This window comes from Psittacula echo (genome assembly GCF_963264785.1).
Source record: "Psittacula echo genome assembly, chromosome: 5".
Classification (NCBI taxonomy): Eukaryota; Metazoa; Chordata; class Aves; order Psittaciformes; family Psittacidae; genus Psittacula; species Psittacula echo.
This window is the reverse complement of record NC_137739.1, coordinates 78,768,567-78,789,329: the sequence shown is the minus strand read 5'-3', so window position 1 is coordinate 78,789,329 and position 20,763 is coordinate 78,768,567. Positions and strand designations below refer to the sequence as shown.

Below are 20,763 nucleotides of genomic sequence, written 5' to 3'. Positions count from 1 at the left end.
GTGTTGATGGAGAGCGGTGAATTTTAAAACTCACAAAGCTGCAAGATCTACTTCAACTCACAGCCACCGGTGCTGTGGCAGAATCTCATGGCACACCTTCTGACTTGGAGTTACCAAAACTTCATCAAAATGACCTGTGAATGCTTGAGTTGCTGTGGCTATAGGGAAGTGCTGGCTGCAGGTTTGGGGAGCACAGGAAGGTGCTGGTGTGGGGCGAGTAACCAGCTGGTTTCCTGAAGCACCCAGCAGGGAAAAAGGCAGTGAGAATTAACTGCAGGGAAACAGGAGTACAGATGGGATGCTGACACACCCCTGACAGCAGCCACACAGTGACTTCAGCCCATAGGCAACAGTTCCTTGACATTGCTGGTTTGTCTAATAGTGGAAGACACAGTGTGTTTCCTGGAGCCAAAACTTACCTGATAGGGCATCACAGGATACCCAGGCACTGAAACAGATGCTTGTTGCTTCCTCAGGATGGCACACAACTAATTTAAATGTTTTCTTCAGGAGCCTGTTCATCTTCCCTGGTCTTTACAAGTGGATATAGTTAAAGAGAAGGGATGTGGACCATTACAGGAATCTTTCTGTGAGGCTCTCTTCAACCAGCAGCTGTTTATTTACTTTCTCTAGCATTCGTATGCAGAAATGCTGTACCAGAAACTCACACAGCTACAGGGCAGCAGCTCTTCCTACCACATGCATGTAGGACCCCACCCACTTGGTTTGTCACAGATCTTCAGTACAAAACCTCCTTTGGGAATGAGGGGTCTCATTCCTAAGTAGCACTGAACACACAAAGAGCAGAACTGTAATGTTTCAGAATGAGCTCTTACTAGTTGAGAGGAGCAAGCACTCCAGCAGGAAACTTTGCATACTTGACTTTCATTTGGTTTCAAGCTACAGTTAAGGGATTTTTCTTAAACAGCCCCAGTGTAATTTTTATCTAGCTACATTACCCCAGCAGGACACTCTTACAAAGGCGGCACAGGAGGAGTTACCCTTCACTTCCCCTCCTCCCTCCCCAACACACTGCAGTAAAAGCTAGCCTATCAGCATCAGAAGTCTGCACTTAGCTGTGAGGAGTTACAGGCTATTCTGTTTCCTCACAGATCCTACCCTCACACCCAATAGCTTGTCCTAATTCTCAGTACATGGAGATGAAGTCAAACTGAAATGTAGTCGCTACTTTGCCAGCCTAGCCTCTCTTCTGCTTGGAAAGTACACCCTTTGGAAGCAGCCCTTTGGACCTCAACATGAAAACATCAGCATATCGGTTCAATGGCAGCAGATGTGTGTGGTTGGTACCAAGTGATGCTAAAAGTGAAGACATTGTGCAAAAGTCATTATAATATTACAAAGAAGTGCATGAGATGAGGCATGTAGGCCACCAGCAGAACAGCAATGAACACAAGTCCACTTCCATGTGTTTTTAAGGCCATGCATATTAAAGACTACCAAATAGAAGAAGATGCTGAATGTCCCGTAGGATTTCCTTCCCCTACACCCCAAAGCTTTACACACAGATTTGGAAGCAAGCAGCAGTGTCATACATGCAGTACCAATGAAGAGACTGTAAAGGTCAGGAGCGAGGTGTCTTGCCCAAGTGTCTGCCTGCTGCAGCCATGTAGACACAAAGACACACCACACTGGTATTAGCTACCGCGACACCGATCTCGGTGTTGTATTCTTTGTCACAAGGTGTGCAGCCAGGTTCTCTCGGAAGTCATGGAGGTAATTGTACTGCTGAAAAAGCACAACCAGATTTGCAGTGAGTGCTCAGAAGAGGCAGTACCCATCTTACAAAGCTGCTGATACCCCAGGATGAAAACTGCACCCTCTAGTCCATTTATTTGTTCTTCTTGTGCTGACTCCAAATACTCTGTGATTTTTCACCATCAGACAGAAGTTAAATGGATCTTGGCTTGGATCCTGTGGTTCCTCATAAAGGCCACACATGAGCTCAAACTAACACAAACCATGGGCCTCATAGGTGGGAGTTTCATGTCAGAATTCAAAGCTGCTTTACTTGAGTCACCAAGAATATTAGTCTTTCCATAACAAGTCCTTGATGTGGACTAAGTATCATGTACAACAGTTTGTAGTAAGAGTTCTTAGGTCAACTCATACATCATATGCTCAAAAAAGTTATGAATTCAAAGTGAAATAAAACCACTGCTCAGCAGAAGCTGAAGGACAAATCATCCGACCCAAGTGTCTGTGAGAGTTGCTCTTCAGTCAAGGACACAAGCTGCTCCCCACCCGCCTCTTGGGTTGTGGAAAACTGGTTTTCAATGAATAGTTTAAACAAGACCTGCCTTCCAGAAAGGCTTAGAGCTAACAGAGACAGTTTTTAGGCAAGTTTTCTCTTCAGAAACTACCATCTTGTAAACTCTTAAAACATCAGATCCTCTTTCCTGTACACAGAACTGTGTTAAGAGCATTACATCTAGGACTCCTATCAACAGAAAATGTAGCTGAAAATCCCACCAAAAGTAGTAAAAGCCATTATGCTCAGTAACTTAGGCCTCTGTCCATGTAGGTTTCACCACTAATGCTAGGGATACTTCTTAAAAAAAAACCTGCCAGTAGATTGATGCGATATCTACAGAAGATGAATATGGCTGGGTTAGGAGGGTGGAACAAAACCAAGGCAGAAAAATCAAGCAGGTGTCCAAGTTGTGAGTAGAACATGAGCACCAGAGAAAGAGAGAATAGTTATGAGCAGGGATAAGAAGAAAGCAGAAACTTACTAATGATGAAGAGCAGACAGGCAGAACAGCTGGTGAATTCAGCAGGGGCAGAACGAGACAGAATCAGCATGGAAGCAGAAAGCTAGAAGTAGCTGAACCCTGGGGAGCAGCAGGGGCACCAGCTGTGGAGTCTCTCAGACAGACAGAGGGATCCCTTTGTGGAGGGCTGTGCAAGTTCTCCACTCTCATTTCAGCACATGCATTGCCTGCTCTAGCTTCATTACCTTGATGGTCTGTATCGCCCCAGATCCTCTCAGGTTTCTGAGGCTGTCGATTACTTGCTGAGGTGCCAGAGAATCCGAAAGCTGAAGCAGGAGACATGCAGCTACTGTAAGAGAAAGGTACAGAAACACACATGCTACTGAGCACTGTGCACTGCACCACTTCTGCATGGTTTGTTCCATGAAAACCAGTCCAGCAAAACTCAACCTTGTCACAACAGCATCACAGATCTGTTGGATCTTTTGCTGAATGCTGTTTCTTGACATTGGCTTTGTTCACCTGCTGCTCCTGCCTAAGCCTGCAGGCATTGGAAATTGGTGAAAACCCTCCCACTGTTTCCCCCCCTGCTTTTCCAGCAGCATTTGGGATGCAAATTCTAGGCTCTTCAAGAATCACAGTACACCCAGTTAATTCCCCTTTGTGTCTTTTGATCACATTTGCTGAAAGCTTTAGGGGAAACACTGCACTGAGGAAAGACTCAGAGGAATAGGGTCATCTCCTTTTCCTGAGCAGATGTTTATAGAAAAGTGCAATCTCATCAGTCAGAGAAAAGTAAAATCTGCAGCAAAAATGTAGAGTCAGAAAATATGAGAGAACTTTCCGTCAGCCTCACTGAAAGACTGACCCTGCCTGACCCTCCTCACCTACAAACTCAGGTCTATAGCACGAAATACTTATGTCACTCATCCCAAAGGGTTTCTATACAGGCAGCTAATGTTACTACCATTTGATAGTACCTTTCACAAGAAATGAGCCCAAATATATTAACTAGCCTGCTACCTGTAGCCACAGTTTGCACTGTAACCACAGGTAAGCTTCAAGCAGAATTTGGCTACTTTAGACAGAGCTGTTTCACAAGAATTGGTTTGTAAGATGGGTTAGTCAGGCATTGAGAAGGGGAAAACAACTGCTTACTGAGACATGAGCGTCCAAGGCCACCGTAACAGCTGAAAGAGAAGAAAACATTTGGTTGTAACATGTTGTAGTACACTGCAACACCCAGAGCCTCCATAATACAAAATTCATAGATAATTCTTGTCTCAATATAATCAAGAGGAGCAGTGGTGCAAGAAAGTCAGAATAGGAATTTCTACAGAAATACCTACAAGACTATCTCCACTTATTCTTCAGACCTTCCTTAAGTAGCATTTTTCTAGAGAAACCGTGGTTTTAACATTCCCCTTCATTGATGGGGATAGTCTCAATGGCACAGGAGGACACAAAACAGCATGAAGATGAACACCCTCAATTTTCTTTCATTCCTACTCCACATTAAAGCTTGGATGATAGCTGCGAGCAGGGTTTTGCATCAGCAGGAAGCCCAAGGACTCCATTGACATATGTGTGAGAGCTGTCAGCAGGGTCATGCACAGAACTTGGAAAGCTCTTCCTCTCTACCCTGAGTTCAGCTACAGGTGTCCAAAGAAATAACTTTACATGAGTATCATGCAATTTAAGAGTGAATTTTGCACTGCCGGAACCTTCAGAGTCCCTGTTAAATAGCTCAGAGGTGTGGTATCCTCTGAAACAGCTGCTTCAGTTTACAACTCATATTGTATCCAACTCTCATCCAGCTAGGCTAGCAGCAATGAGAAATGTGGTGCCATCCAACACACTTTGAAGGGCTTGCTGGACAGAGTTAAGGGGAAAGGAGAGATTCAAATCTTACAAAGGACAAAATAGTTCAAAAAGATGCATGAGAAGAAACAGCAGTTTTTCACAGCTTGAACTAACTCTAAAGAATGCAACTGTTTGAGAGGATTCTGTTTCAGCTGGTCAAACATCTAGAGAGAAGCTGGTATCTTTTACAGAACATGGGGTGAACGAGAGACAACCAGAACCTACTGTACAATTGTTTTCCTGTTACTTTCCAGGCAGCTTCTGAGCTCTTCCAGGATTTTGCAGCACTTTGCAATGTCAGGAGCGTCCCCATCGGGAATAGGATAGTGGTGCACACAGATCCCATGCTGTTGGTAGGCATCTATTAGGTTTGGTACTCGGTATTTTAAGAGCTCTCCTCTGGTACAGAGCACAAATATATCCTGGGTACCACAGCTCTTTAGTTCTTCTGCAAACAGATTAAGACACTTGCAAATAAACAAAAGCCTTGAGCCTGTCACGCTCAAGGATAAACAGATAAGCTACTTGGTACTGATTCTCTTGTTTAATCTTTGAGGTTAAGCCAGCAGGAGTCAGCAACTTTGCTTTGAGCAGCATTTACTTCTACTGAGACTCTCCCACATTTGCTTTCAGGTAAGCCCTGAGAGGAATTTTCTCAGTTCAGAGTGAGTCTTGAGACAAGCCTAACTAGAAGGCATGCTGGCATTTGGAACAGTCTGCTACTGCTGCTACCTTAAGCATGATTCTGTCTTGTCTCCAGCTGTGACTGTGTCCAAACACTATGGGGTTTTGAATCTTAGAATCACAGAATGGTTTGGGTTGTAAGGGACCTTAAAGATCACCCAGTTCCAACCCTCTGCCACAGGCAGGGACACCTTCCACCAGAACCAGGTTGCTCCAAGCCCCGTCCAACCTGGCCTTGAACACTGCCAGGGATGGGGCAGCCATAGTTTATCTGGGCAACCTGTGCCAGGGCCTCACCACCTGTGAAGAAGTGAAGAACTTCCTAATATCTAATCTAAATCTCCCCTCTGTCAGGTTAAAGCCATTCCCCCTTTTCCTATCACTACATGCCTTTGTCAAAAGTCCCTCTCCAGCTTTCTTATAAGCCTCTTTTAGGTATTAGAAGGCTGCTATTTTTGTTTTGCTATTAGTTTCTGCTCTTCTAGTGTCTATAGATGAATATCCAGCACAAATCTTTGCATAATTTCATCTTTCCAATCTCAATCTCACTTTTCTCTGGGAAGGAGAGATTAAAAGTTTGTAATTCATCTTGACCCTATCTGCTTTGAAGATGCAGTCTCCTGCACATGACTTAGCAGACCTCATGGTTACTGTGAAAGATACACAGATGCCTGTTTAGCTCCAGCCTGGAAACACCCTGACTATTTATTCAATATTTGGTAGAGAAGCCACAGAGAAAGTGGCACTGCACACTTTAGAATGATGTCTAGTACTCATAACAGTGACTGTGCTAACATACTTGCTGTGTCTTTAAGCACAGCATTACTGAAACTCAGATAGACACTGCTGTTGAACATACCCCCAGCAAGCCTTTATAAATAACTACCTTGCATTCACGCAATATCGTGGCATGTACATGGACAACTATAGCAACCACTGTAAAAGCATCAGTAAAACACCACTAGTTTAGATACCACGTGTCTGGATCCTTATGCCCAGATTAGATGAGCAGCAACTCCAGCAGTCTCCAGACAAAGACAAAGTAAACCTCTAGTAACTTATGCTTTCAGTTTACCTGCACATTGTTCTTGCTGTTACATGGAAATGTGAGGTACTTACACACTGGCCAGAAGACTCACCTATATCTTTCTGAAGATTTCTTCTAATACCTTTAAACCTGCAACCTAAAAAAATAATGAGTGACAATTACCACTGTGGGTAAGTGACATTTATGGAATGGCTGCTACAGATGAAGAACAGAGCACATACAACCTCCCCCCCAAACCAAAGAACAAAGCCACACTCCAAGTAAAACACAGTTCTTATTTTTGCAAATAGATCACTAGTGCAGAAGTCAGTTTAAGCACCATTATCTGCTTAATACTATAATGTGATAGGATTGAAAACATCTGCCCAAGGTTTTAAGCTGCTATGCATTTTCCAGATGAAAAGTTTGGATGTTATAAATCTGGGTACAACTATGAAAATAAAATAAAATACAAAAGCCTCACAAAACGCAAAAAAAAAAAAAAAAGAGAGAGAAAAAGGGCTGGATAGAGTTCATTTAAGATTTTCTAGTTGACTAATAGGAAAGTAAGTTCCCTGTTCTGTAATACTCAGCATAAATCACATTAAAAATTCTTCCTCTTCACTATTCTCTTACCACTCTGCCATATGATCTTTCATCTAAATTAGCTTTGGTATTTCTAAAACAATTATTCCAGTGGTAGATTACAAAGCAAGTCACTGCACTGAGTAAATGCAACACATAATTGTGGGGGACAAGTTATTACCTCTTTTCAGCTTCAAACAGGCCTGCAAACTTCAGTGAATGCTTCTTACCTGGAAGGGAACATAATCCCAGGAACTCAGAAGAGCAGACAGGAGGCAAAGGCAACCTGTCAGGAAATAAGATAAAAATGAGAAGAGAACACTTTATTCTTTGAATAAAAATACCTGCCTATATAGGTAGGTAGACTAGACTACACTTAGACTAGGTAGGTATATAGACTGACAGTGACTAGTAAACACTTCCAAAGTGGAGCTGGCCTCACATCACGGAATGGTTTGGGTTGTAAGGGACCTTCAAGCTCACCCAGTTCCAACCCTGTGCCACAGGCAGGGACACCTTCCACCAGACCAGGTTACTCCAAGCCCCGTCCAACCTGGCCTTGAACACTGTCAGGGATGGGACAGCCACAGCTTCTCTGGGCAACCTGTGTCAGTGCCTCACCACCCTCACAGGGAAGAACTTCTTCCTAATATCTAATCTAAATCTCCCCTCTGTCAGTTTAAAGCCATTTCCCCTTGTCCTATCACTACAAGCCCTTGTCAAAAGCCTCTCTCGAGCTTTCTGGCAGGCATCCTTTAGGTACTGAAAGGCTGCTATTTTTGTTTGTTTCTCTGCAGCAGCACCAACTTAATCCCTTGTCAGGGGCACTATCCTGGCAACCACGACCTCCCGTCCTTGCTCTGACAGGGCACTAGAGCCCGGCAGCGGTTTCCTTCAGGAAAAAGCCCTTCCGTTTTGCAAGACAGGAATTTAACGCTAATTCCTGTGGAGTTTCTGAGGGAAGACACCAGCCCCCGCCTCAGGGTACGTCTCACCAGGAAATAAGGAACGGCTTCGTGTCCTCCTCAGCATCGTCTTCATCAGAGGAGTCAAAGTCACCCACCAACATCGCGCAGGCCTGTGGCTGGAGGAGAGGGAGGAGTTCACCTGGGGGCCGAGGCTCCCTCCTCCTCTAAGGCAGCGCTGGGGGATCCCGGTCCGATCATAGCCCCAACCCTCACCTGCTTCACCATGGCGTCGCTCCTGGGCAGCTACCGGTTTGAACTGTCCCCACCAGCTACCCTGTGCTATCTCATTGGCTGAGCGCTTGCCTCCCTTCCTCCAATGGAAAACTGTCGCGCACCGGATGCGTGGAATGCCTTCCCGAAGGTTTCACGATGGTGCATTCTGATTGGCTGGCAACGAGGCAGAGGCGGGCTTAAAGGAAAACGAACCGAAGCCTGCGGCTGTCATCTTTGCGTTGATTGGCTGAGGTGGTGTGGTGGGAAGGGGCGGTGTCTCGAGCCCGGGGGCTCCGTGAGGGACGGACAGTGAAGGTGCTGCCTTCCTCCCCACTTAATTCATTTGTTGAAGCCAGCTTTGCCTTTCTGACTCAAAAAGGGGTGGAAATAGCCTTTGCACTGGCTTACTGTGGTTTGCTTCCACATTGTCCTTGGTCCTTTTCACCTGGGATGCTATTCCTGAGGTAAATGTGCTGGAAAGCACACAGGAGGCATGCACTCCTTGACTTCCCACGCACCTGCAGCTTTATCATTTTATTTCCATTTCCCTCTACCGGGCTTATATCACCTGTGGGGTGCTTAGTGCAGGTGAGGTGCGTCGTGATCTAAGTCCAGCCGGCAACCCAGAACCATGCAGCCACTTGCTCACTCCCCCACCCCTTCCTCCCCCCAGCTCCCGGAGGGATGGGGAGGAGAATAGAAGAATGTAACTGCCACGGGTTGAGATAAGCGCAGTCCAGTAACTAAGGTATAACACACATCACTACTGCTACCACCAATAATAATAATGATAAGGGAAATAATGAGGGAAGAGAATACAACTGCTCACCACCCGCCGACAGATACCCAGCCTGACTCGAGCAGTGATCTGGCCCTTCTGGGTAACTGCCCCCAGTTTATATACTGGGCATGACGTGCTGTGGTATGGAATACCTCTTTGGTTAGTTTGGGTCAGGTGCCCTGTCTCTGTTTCCTCCTGGCTTCCCCTCCTCCCTGGCAGAGCATGAGGCTCACAAAGTCCTTGTTCAGAGTAAACAGTACTGACCAGCAACTAAAAACATCGGTGTTATCAGTGCTGTTCCCAGGCTTAAAGTCAAAACCCCAGCACTGCACCAGCTACTAAGAAGGAGAAAAATGACTGCTACTGCTGAACCCAGGAGAGGGTGAGAGGAAAAAGCTGAAGGAATGGACCCTTCCTCAACTGTGGGGCTCTGGAATAAAGAATATACATCCACACAGGCTGTGAGTAAGCAATGGAGGCAGATGGGAGTGTTCACTCACAGCACATGTGACAGCAGGGGTGTGCTTGACTTTATTGGGCTGCAGTGAAGTGTGGTGGCCACTTTTTTGCATTTGCATGGTCTTTGTGTGTGGCTGTGGCCTTTGTGGGTGCAGGGGAGATTTCAAGTGGCTCCCAGCTGCCCTGCAGAGGTTTTTGTGTGGTCAGTTCTGGGTGCAGAGAAAATAGGGCTTTCTAAAAGCAGAAAATGAGGAATGTTTGCTCTTTTAAACCGTGGAGTTAATGTCAGATATTCTGGCAGCAGTAAGACGTCTAGCTTTTGGGACTGTCCAGGCCTCACAGATGTGCTTTTAGTGTTGCTGCTTAGATAGCCAAGTCATAACTCCATGCAGAAGGAAAGCTAAAGGTGGCTGTGGTGTATGCCCTTGTGACATTCCATGGAAAATTCAGGCTCTAGATGTGTTCACCCTGCTGTTGACATGGTCCTCTTCTCAAATGTTCTGTGCAAACAGGTTTTAGGGATATTGCATGGAGGTTTTCATGTAAGCCTGAAAGATGGCTTCGGGGAGGGGGAAAAAAGATTCCGGCTTCCTCATTTTTAAGAGCTAGGTTGTTGCCCATGCTTAGAACATTTTAGTAGACCTCTTTTTGCGTCATTTCTGGTTTATGGTGCCAGTAATTCTGTCCATTTATTAACAGGAAGAAATGCATAAATTGATAGTGTGGAATTGTGTTGTTAAAAACTTTATAAAGGCATTTCTACAGCCTGTGTTCAGACCTGTATAGAACTGTGTTGTGAAGGAACCAGGCACAAACAGTGTTTTTTGGCATTGACCTAGAGGATGACATCAGAGACTTTGATAGATCTTGTTTGAAGTCAAAAGAGTGGCTGTGTACAAATTCCTGACGTGGTTTGGATTTAGTGGGATTCCCAGTAGGACCAGTGCAAGGATCTCCAGGTGTGGAGATTTTAGTTTAACACAGGTAATGTTAGTTCCACAGATTGAGGTTTCAATGAAGCTTCTTGAGGAGGATCATAGAAGCAAATTGCTTGGCATTGCAGGATTTAAGGTAGGTTCAGGGAATAAAGAAACATGATGAGAGGCTTGAGAAGACCAGTTTATTAAAACCCAGAATATGACAGCAAATGTACAAAAATTACATTAATGAGCGTAATAGAGGATTAAAATTATGCAGATGAGCAATGGGAATAAATTCTGCTTAAGAACTGAAGCAACAGGAGACAGCCAGCTACTGTAGCTGCAAGCATCATTTTATTAACTTCTACAGCCACTGTGTGAAGGAACAGGTATGTTATTTTCTTCTGTTCAGTGTCTTATTAGCTTGGATCTCCTTAGAATTTATGTGTAACACTTATACCGTTTGATGTGGATGTGAAATTTACTGGTTTTTTTTTTTCCTCTGTGATTGATTTTGCCTATTCCTGTGAAAGGTATTTCAGACTAACTTTGAGGGTTATATCTTTATGGACCCTCTCCAGCCTGTCCACATCTTTTTTTGTATAGTGAGGACCAAAACTGTATACAATATTCCTGGTGTGACCTGACAAGCACTGACTAGATGGGACAATACATCTATATCTCTGCTGGTGATGCTCTTGTTGAGGTAACCCAGCATCTTGTTGGCTTTCTTTGCTGCAGCTGCACACCTTTCACTAATATTGAGCTTGTATAGCAACAATACTAAATAGCAACAGTGGTAATACTTCTGGTTGTTTGAAAAGATTAAAAGAATTCTCTGGAGTTTGGGTGCCTTCACGTGGTAGAAATCAGTGCAGCGTTGCATGGAATCTAAAATGGTAATAACAGCAGGTGATGTCAAGGAGCCTTCAGAATGTGTGGCTGGAACTTAGGATCTGCTGCGGGAGAGATGAATAGGTACAGTATGTAAGTATGAAATCTGAAGTTAATATAGGGAAAAGGTGGGGGAAAAAAAAAAAACCCAAACCCAAACCTGAGGAGATCCTGTGAGTTTCCTTATTACCTTAGGCATCTTGCAGCATTAAATGACAAATATTATGTTTATTATGACAAATATTAGCTGACTGCCTTAGGGTTCTCTGTTTAATTCTTAACTTGAGCTGTTGCCCAGCACATAAAATTGTAATGTGCTAAAGTGTCTAGGTCGGCTTGTTTGTGGTGTATTTTATAGGAAAGACTAACACGAGCTGGTCTACAAGAAAGTGTCCTTTTGGCTTATAAAAAGGAATGTATCTACACCAAAGCTTTACCTTCTGGAAATTTTTGTCAGTTTTGGAGGCCTGTGCAAAGTGAAGAAAAATAGTCACAGGAATGGGCTGAAATACACAGTTTGGAAGATTTATTTCATTGGTGAGAGAGGGTGATGAAGAAGGTTTGACTTAACCAGAATTTTAATTGGCCTTTTAGATAAATGGTTGGGCTAGGAACTGCTGTCTACAAGTACCAAATGGGAGGGTCAAAAAAAGATCCAGACTATTCTTAGAGGTGTGTAGCAGAAAGAGAAGAGGCAATGAACAACAGTTAGAATATGGGAAGTCTCTACTTCATGTAAGAAAATAATTGCTTACTGTGGGTGTTGACAACAGCAATTAATGAGTGGTAAGTTTATATTTACATGGTAGCTGCTTGGGGTTATGTTTTTTTTGGTTGCTTTTTATTTTGAGAGAGATAATAACACTTACGTTACATGACATAAGACACTTATGCCTCTAATGCAATGATAAATACCCCCCCAGAGGTATTAAAAATAGTTTACAGTGAGGGAAGTTGAACAGCAAGGTTTTCCAAGGAGCACAATGTTCCAGGCTTTAAATACATATATGTAGAATGGGTTTGTGGTCTGACACATACAAAATCTGTAATGTAAGAAAATTTGTAATGTCAGAGATTTTTGAATATCCAGACAGGCCTGGTGGGTTAGCTGAGAGTTTTGTCATAGAGCCAACTCTGACTCCTATGAAAGCAATCCTATTTGGGAGCAATCCTATTTTGTATAAACCTATTTGGGGGTTTGGGTAATTTTTATTTCTTGTTTCTGAGCAAACGGTCAAGCTCCTGAGAGTCAGGTGGCTTTCAGATGTCACCCTGGTTATACCTGGTTCTCATGTCTGTGTGCAAAGACAAGGTGAAGACCTTTATACCCTGAGTTCACGGGTTGTCATATCAGTAGTGTTAAAATTCTAACTGCCAGACAAATGCAGTTAAGCCTAACCTGCTTTTACTGTCCTTGGGTCAGGGAAAGAGCCCTCATCCCTGAGGACTCTCATATGTGGCTCGTATGTGTGGTATCTCCTATCTGCTATTCTGCACTCAGGTTTCTCAGACAAAATAAATAATTGATTTATCTCATGTAAAAGCCTGGAAGTAAACTGGTATGTATACAGAGACAGGCATAGTCTCTCCTTAGTGTGAAAGAAGGACCAAAAGAGCTTGATGGTATATAGTCTTAGCACATATCTTGTTCAAAGATAAATACCATGCCAAGAAGACACCTACACAAATATTTGTGAATGGTGATTGTCTGCTCCAAGCCAATGTGTTGATGAAGCCAGGTTCTTTGCAAGGTTTGTTATTTCAGAACATCTACCTTCCTACTCCAAATTTTCTGAGAGAACTTCTTTTCTTCATGTCCATGTGGGTTTTCATTGCTTTCCATCACAACCCAAATACATTTGTGGCTGACAGCTGGCTGGAAACAGAAGGTTCATGGATTGGCTGTCTTTTCTGTCAATAAAACTTCAAAACTATCATTTCTCTGTAGCTTTGAACAGAACCACCCTGCCTACTGAGAGTAGCTCTTGGCTTGTAGTGTGACTTACTTGTGAATATGGTGTTTTATGCTGTTGCTGCTGCCATAAAACTGGATTTATGGATTGTTTTGCCAGGATAGTACTATGGAATTATGAGTTGAAAGAAGCACAAAGGGGCTTAAGTTCTGTCTAGCTCTGTAAGTCCTACTTGTCTATTGAACTGAGATTTGGCCCTAAAGCTGGTTGATGAAAAACAGTGTTGTAGGTAAATGAAATAGCATTCCATGCAGTTTTATAATGGTTACTGGCAATTGTTAGTGCAGATGATCTTCTACACTTCTAAGCAGAGTGCAGCCCTGCTTTATTGAGGCTAATGAAGTACCAGGACATTTTGACTTGCAGTCTTCAACAAATCCCTGTCTATTCTGAGTTCAACTGTGAAGCCTTTTGTAGGGACAAAGAAGGTCTAGAGCTATCAGGAGTCGAGAATAGTGTGCAGCTGATGTGAGATGGTGCATGTTTCTTGTCTGCCCTTTTATCACTATTCTGTCATTTATATTTTTTTTTTTTTTCTGTTTGTGTTATATACACAAAAGTTATGCCTAATGTGGTAAAGAAAATCCCTATAATGGTACTTTTTATTTTGTTTTCATGACTTGTTCTTTCTACAGTGGTCTGTTCATGACCTTGAAGAACCTATTTTAACAGAAATGATTATTTAAAAGCAACATTTTTTCCCCTATTGTAGAGAATTGCAGACTGAAATTCTGTTGAGTGGAGTAAAAAGTAAAAATACTTTTAACTCAGTTTTTAGCACAGTTTGTTTATAACTTGACTATGAGTCCTATCAGAATACAAATCATAGAATCATGCAATGATTTGGGTTGGAAGGGACCTTAAATATCATCTAGTTCCAAACCCCCTGCCATGGACAGGGACACCTTCCACTAGAGCAGATTGCTCCAAGCCCCGTCCAACCTGGCTTTGAATGCTGCCAGGGATGGGGCAGCCACAACTTCTCTGAGCAATCTGTTCTGCTGTCTCACCACCCTCACAGTGAAGAACTTCCTTATATCTAATCTGAATCTCCCTTCTTTGAGTTTAAAATCATTCTCCCTTGTCCCATCCCTTCATGCCCTTGTCAAAAGTCCCACTCCAGATGTCTTGTCTTCACTTTAAGTACTGGAAGGTTTCTCTAATAACCCCAACTCTCTCAGCCTCAGGCTGAGAAATTATAATCACAGTTAATGGCAACAGCACGGTAGATGAGACTGCAACAGTTGTGCCATCTGCTCCAAAGCAGGTCAGTTGGGAAACCTGTAGGGTTAACAGCTTACCTCATTCAATCTCCTGTAGAACATAAGCAAATGAATTTCACTGAGCCATCTCCATAGGTATTGTTGAAGGCTGTAAATAGACAGAAGGATAGCAGTGATGATGAGCTGAAGTTGGGGGTAAATGCAGAGAGAAAGGAGTGCTGTACGTATGAGAACCTGTCCTTGGCAGCATCTTGCTGTGGAGTTATTATTCTGCAGCCATTGAGCTCACTCAGCAGTATGTTTGTGACGGAAGGAACAACTTTCAGGCTGTGACACCACTGAGTTTGCAATTGGTCTGTTAGCTTCTTATCTTGGTTATATAAAAACTTCATACAGGTAAGGATGAAAGCAGTCTTCTAGTGCCTAAAGGAGAAGACAAGAAAGCTGGAGAGGGGCGTTTGACAAGTGTCTGTAGGGGTAGGACAAGGGGAAATGGCTTTAAACTCAAAGAAGGGAGATTTAGATTAGATATTAGGAAGATGGTCTTCATTGTGAGGGTGATGAGGCACTGGCACAGGTTGTCCAGAGAAGCTGTGGCTGCCCCGTCCCTGGCAGCGTTCAAGGCCAGGTTAGACGGGGCTCAGAGCAACCTGCTGTAGCCGAAGATGTCCCTGCCTGTGGCAGGGGGGCTGGAACTAGATGGTCTTTAAGGTCTCTTCCGATCCAAACCATTCTGTAATTATCATCCTCCCTAGTTTTACGCTGTCCTAAGCAGTAGAGGGCGATCTTGTCTTAAAAATTTAGTCTTTACACCCTATCAATACCTTTCTTTACAAATTGTTGCCGAAAGAATGAAGGTTTTTATCTCTAGAAACATATAGGATCAGATGTCTGTATTATTCTCTGTAAAAGTTATCTCTGTTACAGATACCTGCAGTAACTATCAGGTTTTAAGCAACACAGCTATGTTTCTCTATATTAAGTGAGAATTACTGAAGTAAAACCACTGTAGTACTAATAGAGCAAATAGTAGAATCCACTGTGCAAGAACACTAAGTGTGCTGTATTTGATTAATACCCAAGAAGGATTCTGAAATTAACATTTTTTTGACTTAGAATAAAAAATATTGAAATAGTTTGATTTGTGAGATGTAGGTAAAACTGATATTTATTATTTTATTTAGTATGTTACATGAATATTGGGGAAACAACATCCTAAATGTGTTTCGTAAATGCTTCTGTATGGAAAGCATCTGCCCTTTATCTGTTTAGATGGAGATGGCAAATTGAGGCGCTTAGTCAGCCTCTAGTAGTCAGGTGAGTAATTCTATTGACACAGACTGTTCTTATGAGTATGGACAGTCTGTATGAGTAAAAGCTAAAAGATTAATTCTTAAGTTACCTAGACCAAAAAATATGAAGTACATGACTGGGTAGAGAGTTGCCCTTCTGAATGTTGGGGGGTTTTGGTGGTAGAGTTTTTAAACTCTTTTCTTAACATATTCTTATTTTCTATAATAGTTTGTATTCCTAAAATGTCACCTTGAGACTTGTGTGCTAAAGCATTTGGCTGCTCTGAAGGAGAATGACTGAACTATTACCGATGGCCTGCCTTGATAAACTTCTTTGTCAATTAATCTGTTGCAAATGCCCTTAGTCTTGACACAGGGTTTTCCTCTCACAGCGCTGTGATAGTTCCCTATGGCTCCAGGATGGAACAATCCTGAGCAGTAAAGAGATTGAGATAATGACAGTCAATGGTGACAGCAGGGCTGGCAGAGCCAGCCTGGGGGAAGAAAGACACATACTTGCCAATAGAAATACCTCCATCCTTTGGGAATTGTAGCTTGGGAATCAAAGCTGACCTCATAGACAAGAATGATGGAGAACAAGCTTTTGATTTATGACTAGATGAAGCTCAAAGTCTGCCCTTCTGATCCTTCTTTACAACACACCTTTTGTATTTTATATGAGCTCTTTCACTTTATTCTCAGAATGTTATCTCTTGGGGTATCGTTTTTAAGTCTTTCAGTGTTGTAATAGTTCACTCATCTCCTTCACAGCAGTTTGGATTTTTTTTGTTGTTGTTTTTGTTGGCTTTTTCTTAATAGAGCTAAATTCCTTTTTGAGTGTCACAAATAAACTGTCATTTATATTTAACATGACTGATCAGCTGCTTTACTTTTTGATTTTTTTTTTCCCTGGGTTCTCCTGAAAGCTAAAACAATATTTTCTTTCTAGACTGAGTACTTATCTCCACTTATGGCTACTGATGCTTTGGTTGCCTCAAGTACATATTCGCACTTGATGACTATGAAAAAATCATGGTTTTAGTACTGATATTTATGGGTCAGATCCTTAGTAAGATGTTGACCTCTGCTGAGTTCAATGAAGCTATGCTACTTTTCACCACCAATCTCTAATTAAGGCATTCATATAATGATTGGAACAATACGTCTCTCTGCTGGGAAGTCCACTTTGTGCTACCTGGTCACTTTGTCTTATAGGCCTTAAGCAGAATTGTGAACTCTCTGAAAATGTTAAAAATATGAATCTGGGTCTAAATCTTAGTTTGTTCTTGTGCAAGTTGCCCACTGTTCCTATTTGCCCAGTCTTTGCCATGTCTTCTGTGGTGAGCTGGAGAAAGCGCATTAAAGGGCATAAAAAGCATTACAGTAGTGTCATTTATAAATGGGAAGGGTTGTGACAGATAGTAGTAGCATAGCTTTCTGAAAAGGAATGTTTCTGTGCATCAGCTCTGTAGTATCTGTGTTTAGGGTGTTTGTATTTCCATATATCTGCCAGTCTGTCTGTCATCTGCCTGCCTGTCTTCCTGACTTATGTGACTATTGATAAATATGCTCCATTGGTGATTAAAGGAAGTGACCTCATATGTTTGTGTTTTCAACCACAAAGGTTTGGTTGTAATGTGACATTCCATCCTATTACTCTGGTTTACACCAAATTCAACAGCTTGTGGCCTGCATATACTCAGTATAAAGAGCAGGAAGAGACTGACCTTGACAACCTCATTTCTCATTCCTTTCTTGTTATAGGTAATATAGCTGAAAATGTGGTTTTAATTATAGTACTAATGAAAACTGAAAATCCAGACAGACACTTGACAAACTCTAGTAGGCTTTATATTACATTTGTGCTAACTACAAAGTATCCAGCTGGGTGTAACATTATATCTCTTTTCCTTGAGCATCCGCCTGACTTAAGCTGTATAATTAATGTGTACTTTGGCTGGAGGTCAGCTTACAGTTGGTTTTTTAGAATTTTTACATTTTTTAAGATGTTGTAATGAAACGAATATGTTTATTACCTCTGTGCCTGCATTCCCCAGGGGGAGTTAATACCTATGGAGGAACACTGGCTGGGAGAACTTGAATAAAATGCTTCTGCCAGCTGAGTCTGCATCAGAAGTGTGTTTTCAAAAGTGGTGTAAGAAATAGAATCAAAGAATGTAATGTCCACAGATGTGTTTAACTTTGATTCCCCTCCTTTGTATGGTTTGTTGATTTTAAGTTATGACATTGATACACAGTTGCCCAAAGTAGAATTTGTGAAGGGATTTCTTTTATTTCTTCTCTTTTTTCTTTGGAAAGAATTTTGTTTTCAGAACTCACCAATGAGAAACTGATGTTCTCAGCTAGAGCCAAAAGCACTAAAAGCAGGTTCCCTGCCAAGCCCCACCAGTGCACCTTCATCCTGACCTGCCTTAACTCTGCTATTCCAGTCGGGCATCTGACTGCACCAGCATGTGTATGTAATCCTGTTAAATTAAATACTGGTTTCCACGATATGGACAAAAGCTCTCTTGGGACCAGACTGAAATTAGCTTTGAAGGAATTTTATTGTGAGGTAAGGCAAAGTTGAAATTGGGTTGCAAATGATAAAAATCTGAAGACTTACATGACATTGCTGTTTTCAAGGACCTGGTGTGGAATCTGAAATTTTTCTTAATAAAAATATTAGTATAGTTCTTATACCAAGCTTCCAGAAAACATTTCTGACATAAAAGGAAATGACTGCAGTGCAGCCACATTCACAGTGGGGGCCACAAGGTGTTTCTCGTAAAAATGAATGCTTAATGATTTTCAAATGACCTTTTTCTGGCATGTTCCTATGGCTGTTAATAGGGTTTGATGTTTTGTGTGAGTGACAAAGAACCTCTCTACACAGCCTATCTGCAGCTGTGCCTTAAACTCGTTTGCCGATACAGATGATTTGAAGAAAGGTTGATTTTTTTTCTGTAACAGCCTCCAATTGTTTCTACTTTCCCTTTTTGTGATCACAAAGGCAAACATGGATGTGGAAAACCACATAGTTTCTTCTGAAAAATTGGTCATGTGCAATTTTGCTAATGTTTAATTTTTGGGAGACAAACTGAGTCCAACTGATCAAAAGCTTTTGCCAAAACAGTGCAGCTAACAGGTGATTGGTTTTGAAAATTGCATTTCTAAAAATGATGTGTAGGTAGGGTTCCTGGAAGCCTGTGCCTTGTCCTGGCAGGTATTTGGGAAATTATGTTGCTAAAGTGCTACATTTTCTTGTTCAAAGGAAATTTGGAAATTGCAATCTTCTCATACATTTGTATTCCAGAAACACTAAGAAGCCTTTCCAAATTCAAGCTCTGTAGGACTAAATGCTACACTGGCATGCATGGTGAGAGACAGCCTTTTTTCCAAGGGCCTGCAGTCTAAGGAGACACCATAGGCAAACCCCAGTCCCTGTCTTTACCACAGCTGCTTAACTGGTTTTCATAGCATCTCATGAGTGCCCATTTGGCAAGAGGGAGGTGCACCAGCATCAATTAAGCGCATTTCCCATTGCAAGGAAGAAATAACACTGAGTCTCCAGTTAGTAAATAGCTCAAAAAGGAATTAAACCAGATGTTGTTGAGTCCTTGTTATTGACACACATGGTAATGCACCCTTTAATGTGTCTCTCCTGTGGCTCCTCTAGTCACATTATTTCCATCCTATACACATGTTGAAGAATGATTAAACAACAGTACTCCATGCATATCCCATGGTTATGGCTGCATTGTTTCTTGCATGACAGTGTGCTGGGTGGGCAATGTAATATCACTTATTTGTTATTCCATTAACTGTTACTAAGCAGACTTACAGGACAGAAGTACCTGAAGTGTTTTAAGTTTAATATTTGGGCATTATTATTGCTTGGCTTGTTTTTTCCCCCATGGTGATTTGGACTTCTTTTTCTTCATCTTAGCCATTCTGCTGAATAGTCCTGTTAACCTTAGTGAACCTACCACGAGTGTTTGCTCTCATTTTATTCCCAACATCTGCTGTTTTTACCTCATGATTTGGAATGAAGAGATTGATGTTGAGGCACCAATTCTCCATCTGGCATCAGATACCAAGGACAGATGTAAGTTCTTTTGTGGAGTAGCTTGGTTGTGTACTGGCTATGCCTTTGCCACCTAACCCAAAAAATATGCTCTGTGCTGGATGATACTAGCCAAGGTGGGAAGTGCTGCTTTCTTAGTCTTTCCCTGATAAATTGTCAGCAACAGAGGTCTTAAATGGTCCTCGTGTGGAAAGGACCCACGTGTTTTATAAGCAAGAACAGCAAACCTGTGGAACTGTTTAAATCACACCGTATAGATGTGATCCATTCTCTAAGTCAAGGCAAGGCTGGTACTCGTACTGTATACTGCCATGCAAGCAGAAGCTGATGGGCCTCTCTACTAGAATTGAAAGCAGCTACTTGATCAGCTGCAGGTAGTAGAAAAAACTTCTTGTTCTGTCTGGGTTTTCTGCACTGAGTCTGGAGGACTCTAAGTTGTACCTGTGTGTCTTTGTATTTTGCCTCCTTTAGTGACAGGCAATGAGAAGCCATTAGTTAACCTTGAGATGTCTCTTCCATTTTCATTTATTTTTGACAGCAGAGGCACAGAGTTCCTACTGAATCTCCTCAGATGGAGATAGTTTACTCCAATGAAGGCTTCAGTCATAAGTGTTCTGCATTTGGTCTCCTGTATATCAGCATCACAAGATAAAGCTGTTCTGGGAACATGGAAGAAAGTGTTAAATTTTATTATTTGCGCATTCATACATAACCACATCACAGTACTATCCTTGCTATGTGTGTTTTGGATTAATCATGTATTTATAAAAACTACAAATCAAAAAAAGAGGGTCAGCATGACAGTATCTTGCACAGTACCTTTTGTTTTAAATGTTGGTTTGTTGATTTTGACAAGGTGTTCATGCCTTTGTGCAGCAAATGGAATTTACTGGGGTAGATTTCTCAGATGGAGCAGTTTTTTATCGTATAACATTTCAAAAGAATGGCTGGAGGAAACCTGAGACAGTTTTCTTTGATGAGAACAATATTGGAAAACAGTTAGATCTGTCTAGAGTGAAAACACAAACCTATATGCCTTATTTTACTGGTGCTAAGTTCTCT

General features: G+C 42.1%; 1 protein-coding gene across 1 annotated transcript; it reads right to left on the bottom strand.

Moving 5' to 3' along the window:
* Nucleotides 1–1,659: 1,659 nt before the first annotated feature.
* On the bottom strand, nucleotides 1,660–8,084 carry CDKN3 (cyclin dependent kinase inhibitor 3; the record flags this gene model as incomplete). Its single annotated transcript, XM_080618261.1, has 8 exons — nucleotides 1,660–1,746; nucleotides 2,978–3,081; nucleotides 3,891–3,922; nucleotides 4,821–5,043; nucleotides 6,419–6,463; nucleotides 7,122–7,177; nucleotides 7,887–7,975; nucleotides 8,073–8,084. The coding sequence occupies 8 exons, from the start codon at nucleotides 8,082–8,084 to the stop codon at nucleotides 1,660–1,662; spliced, it is 648 nt and encodes a 215-aa protein (XP_080474387.1).
* Between the last annotated feature and the right edge of the window lie 12,679 nt (nucleotides 8,085–20,763).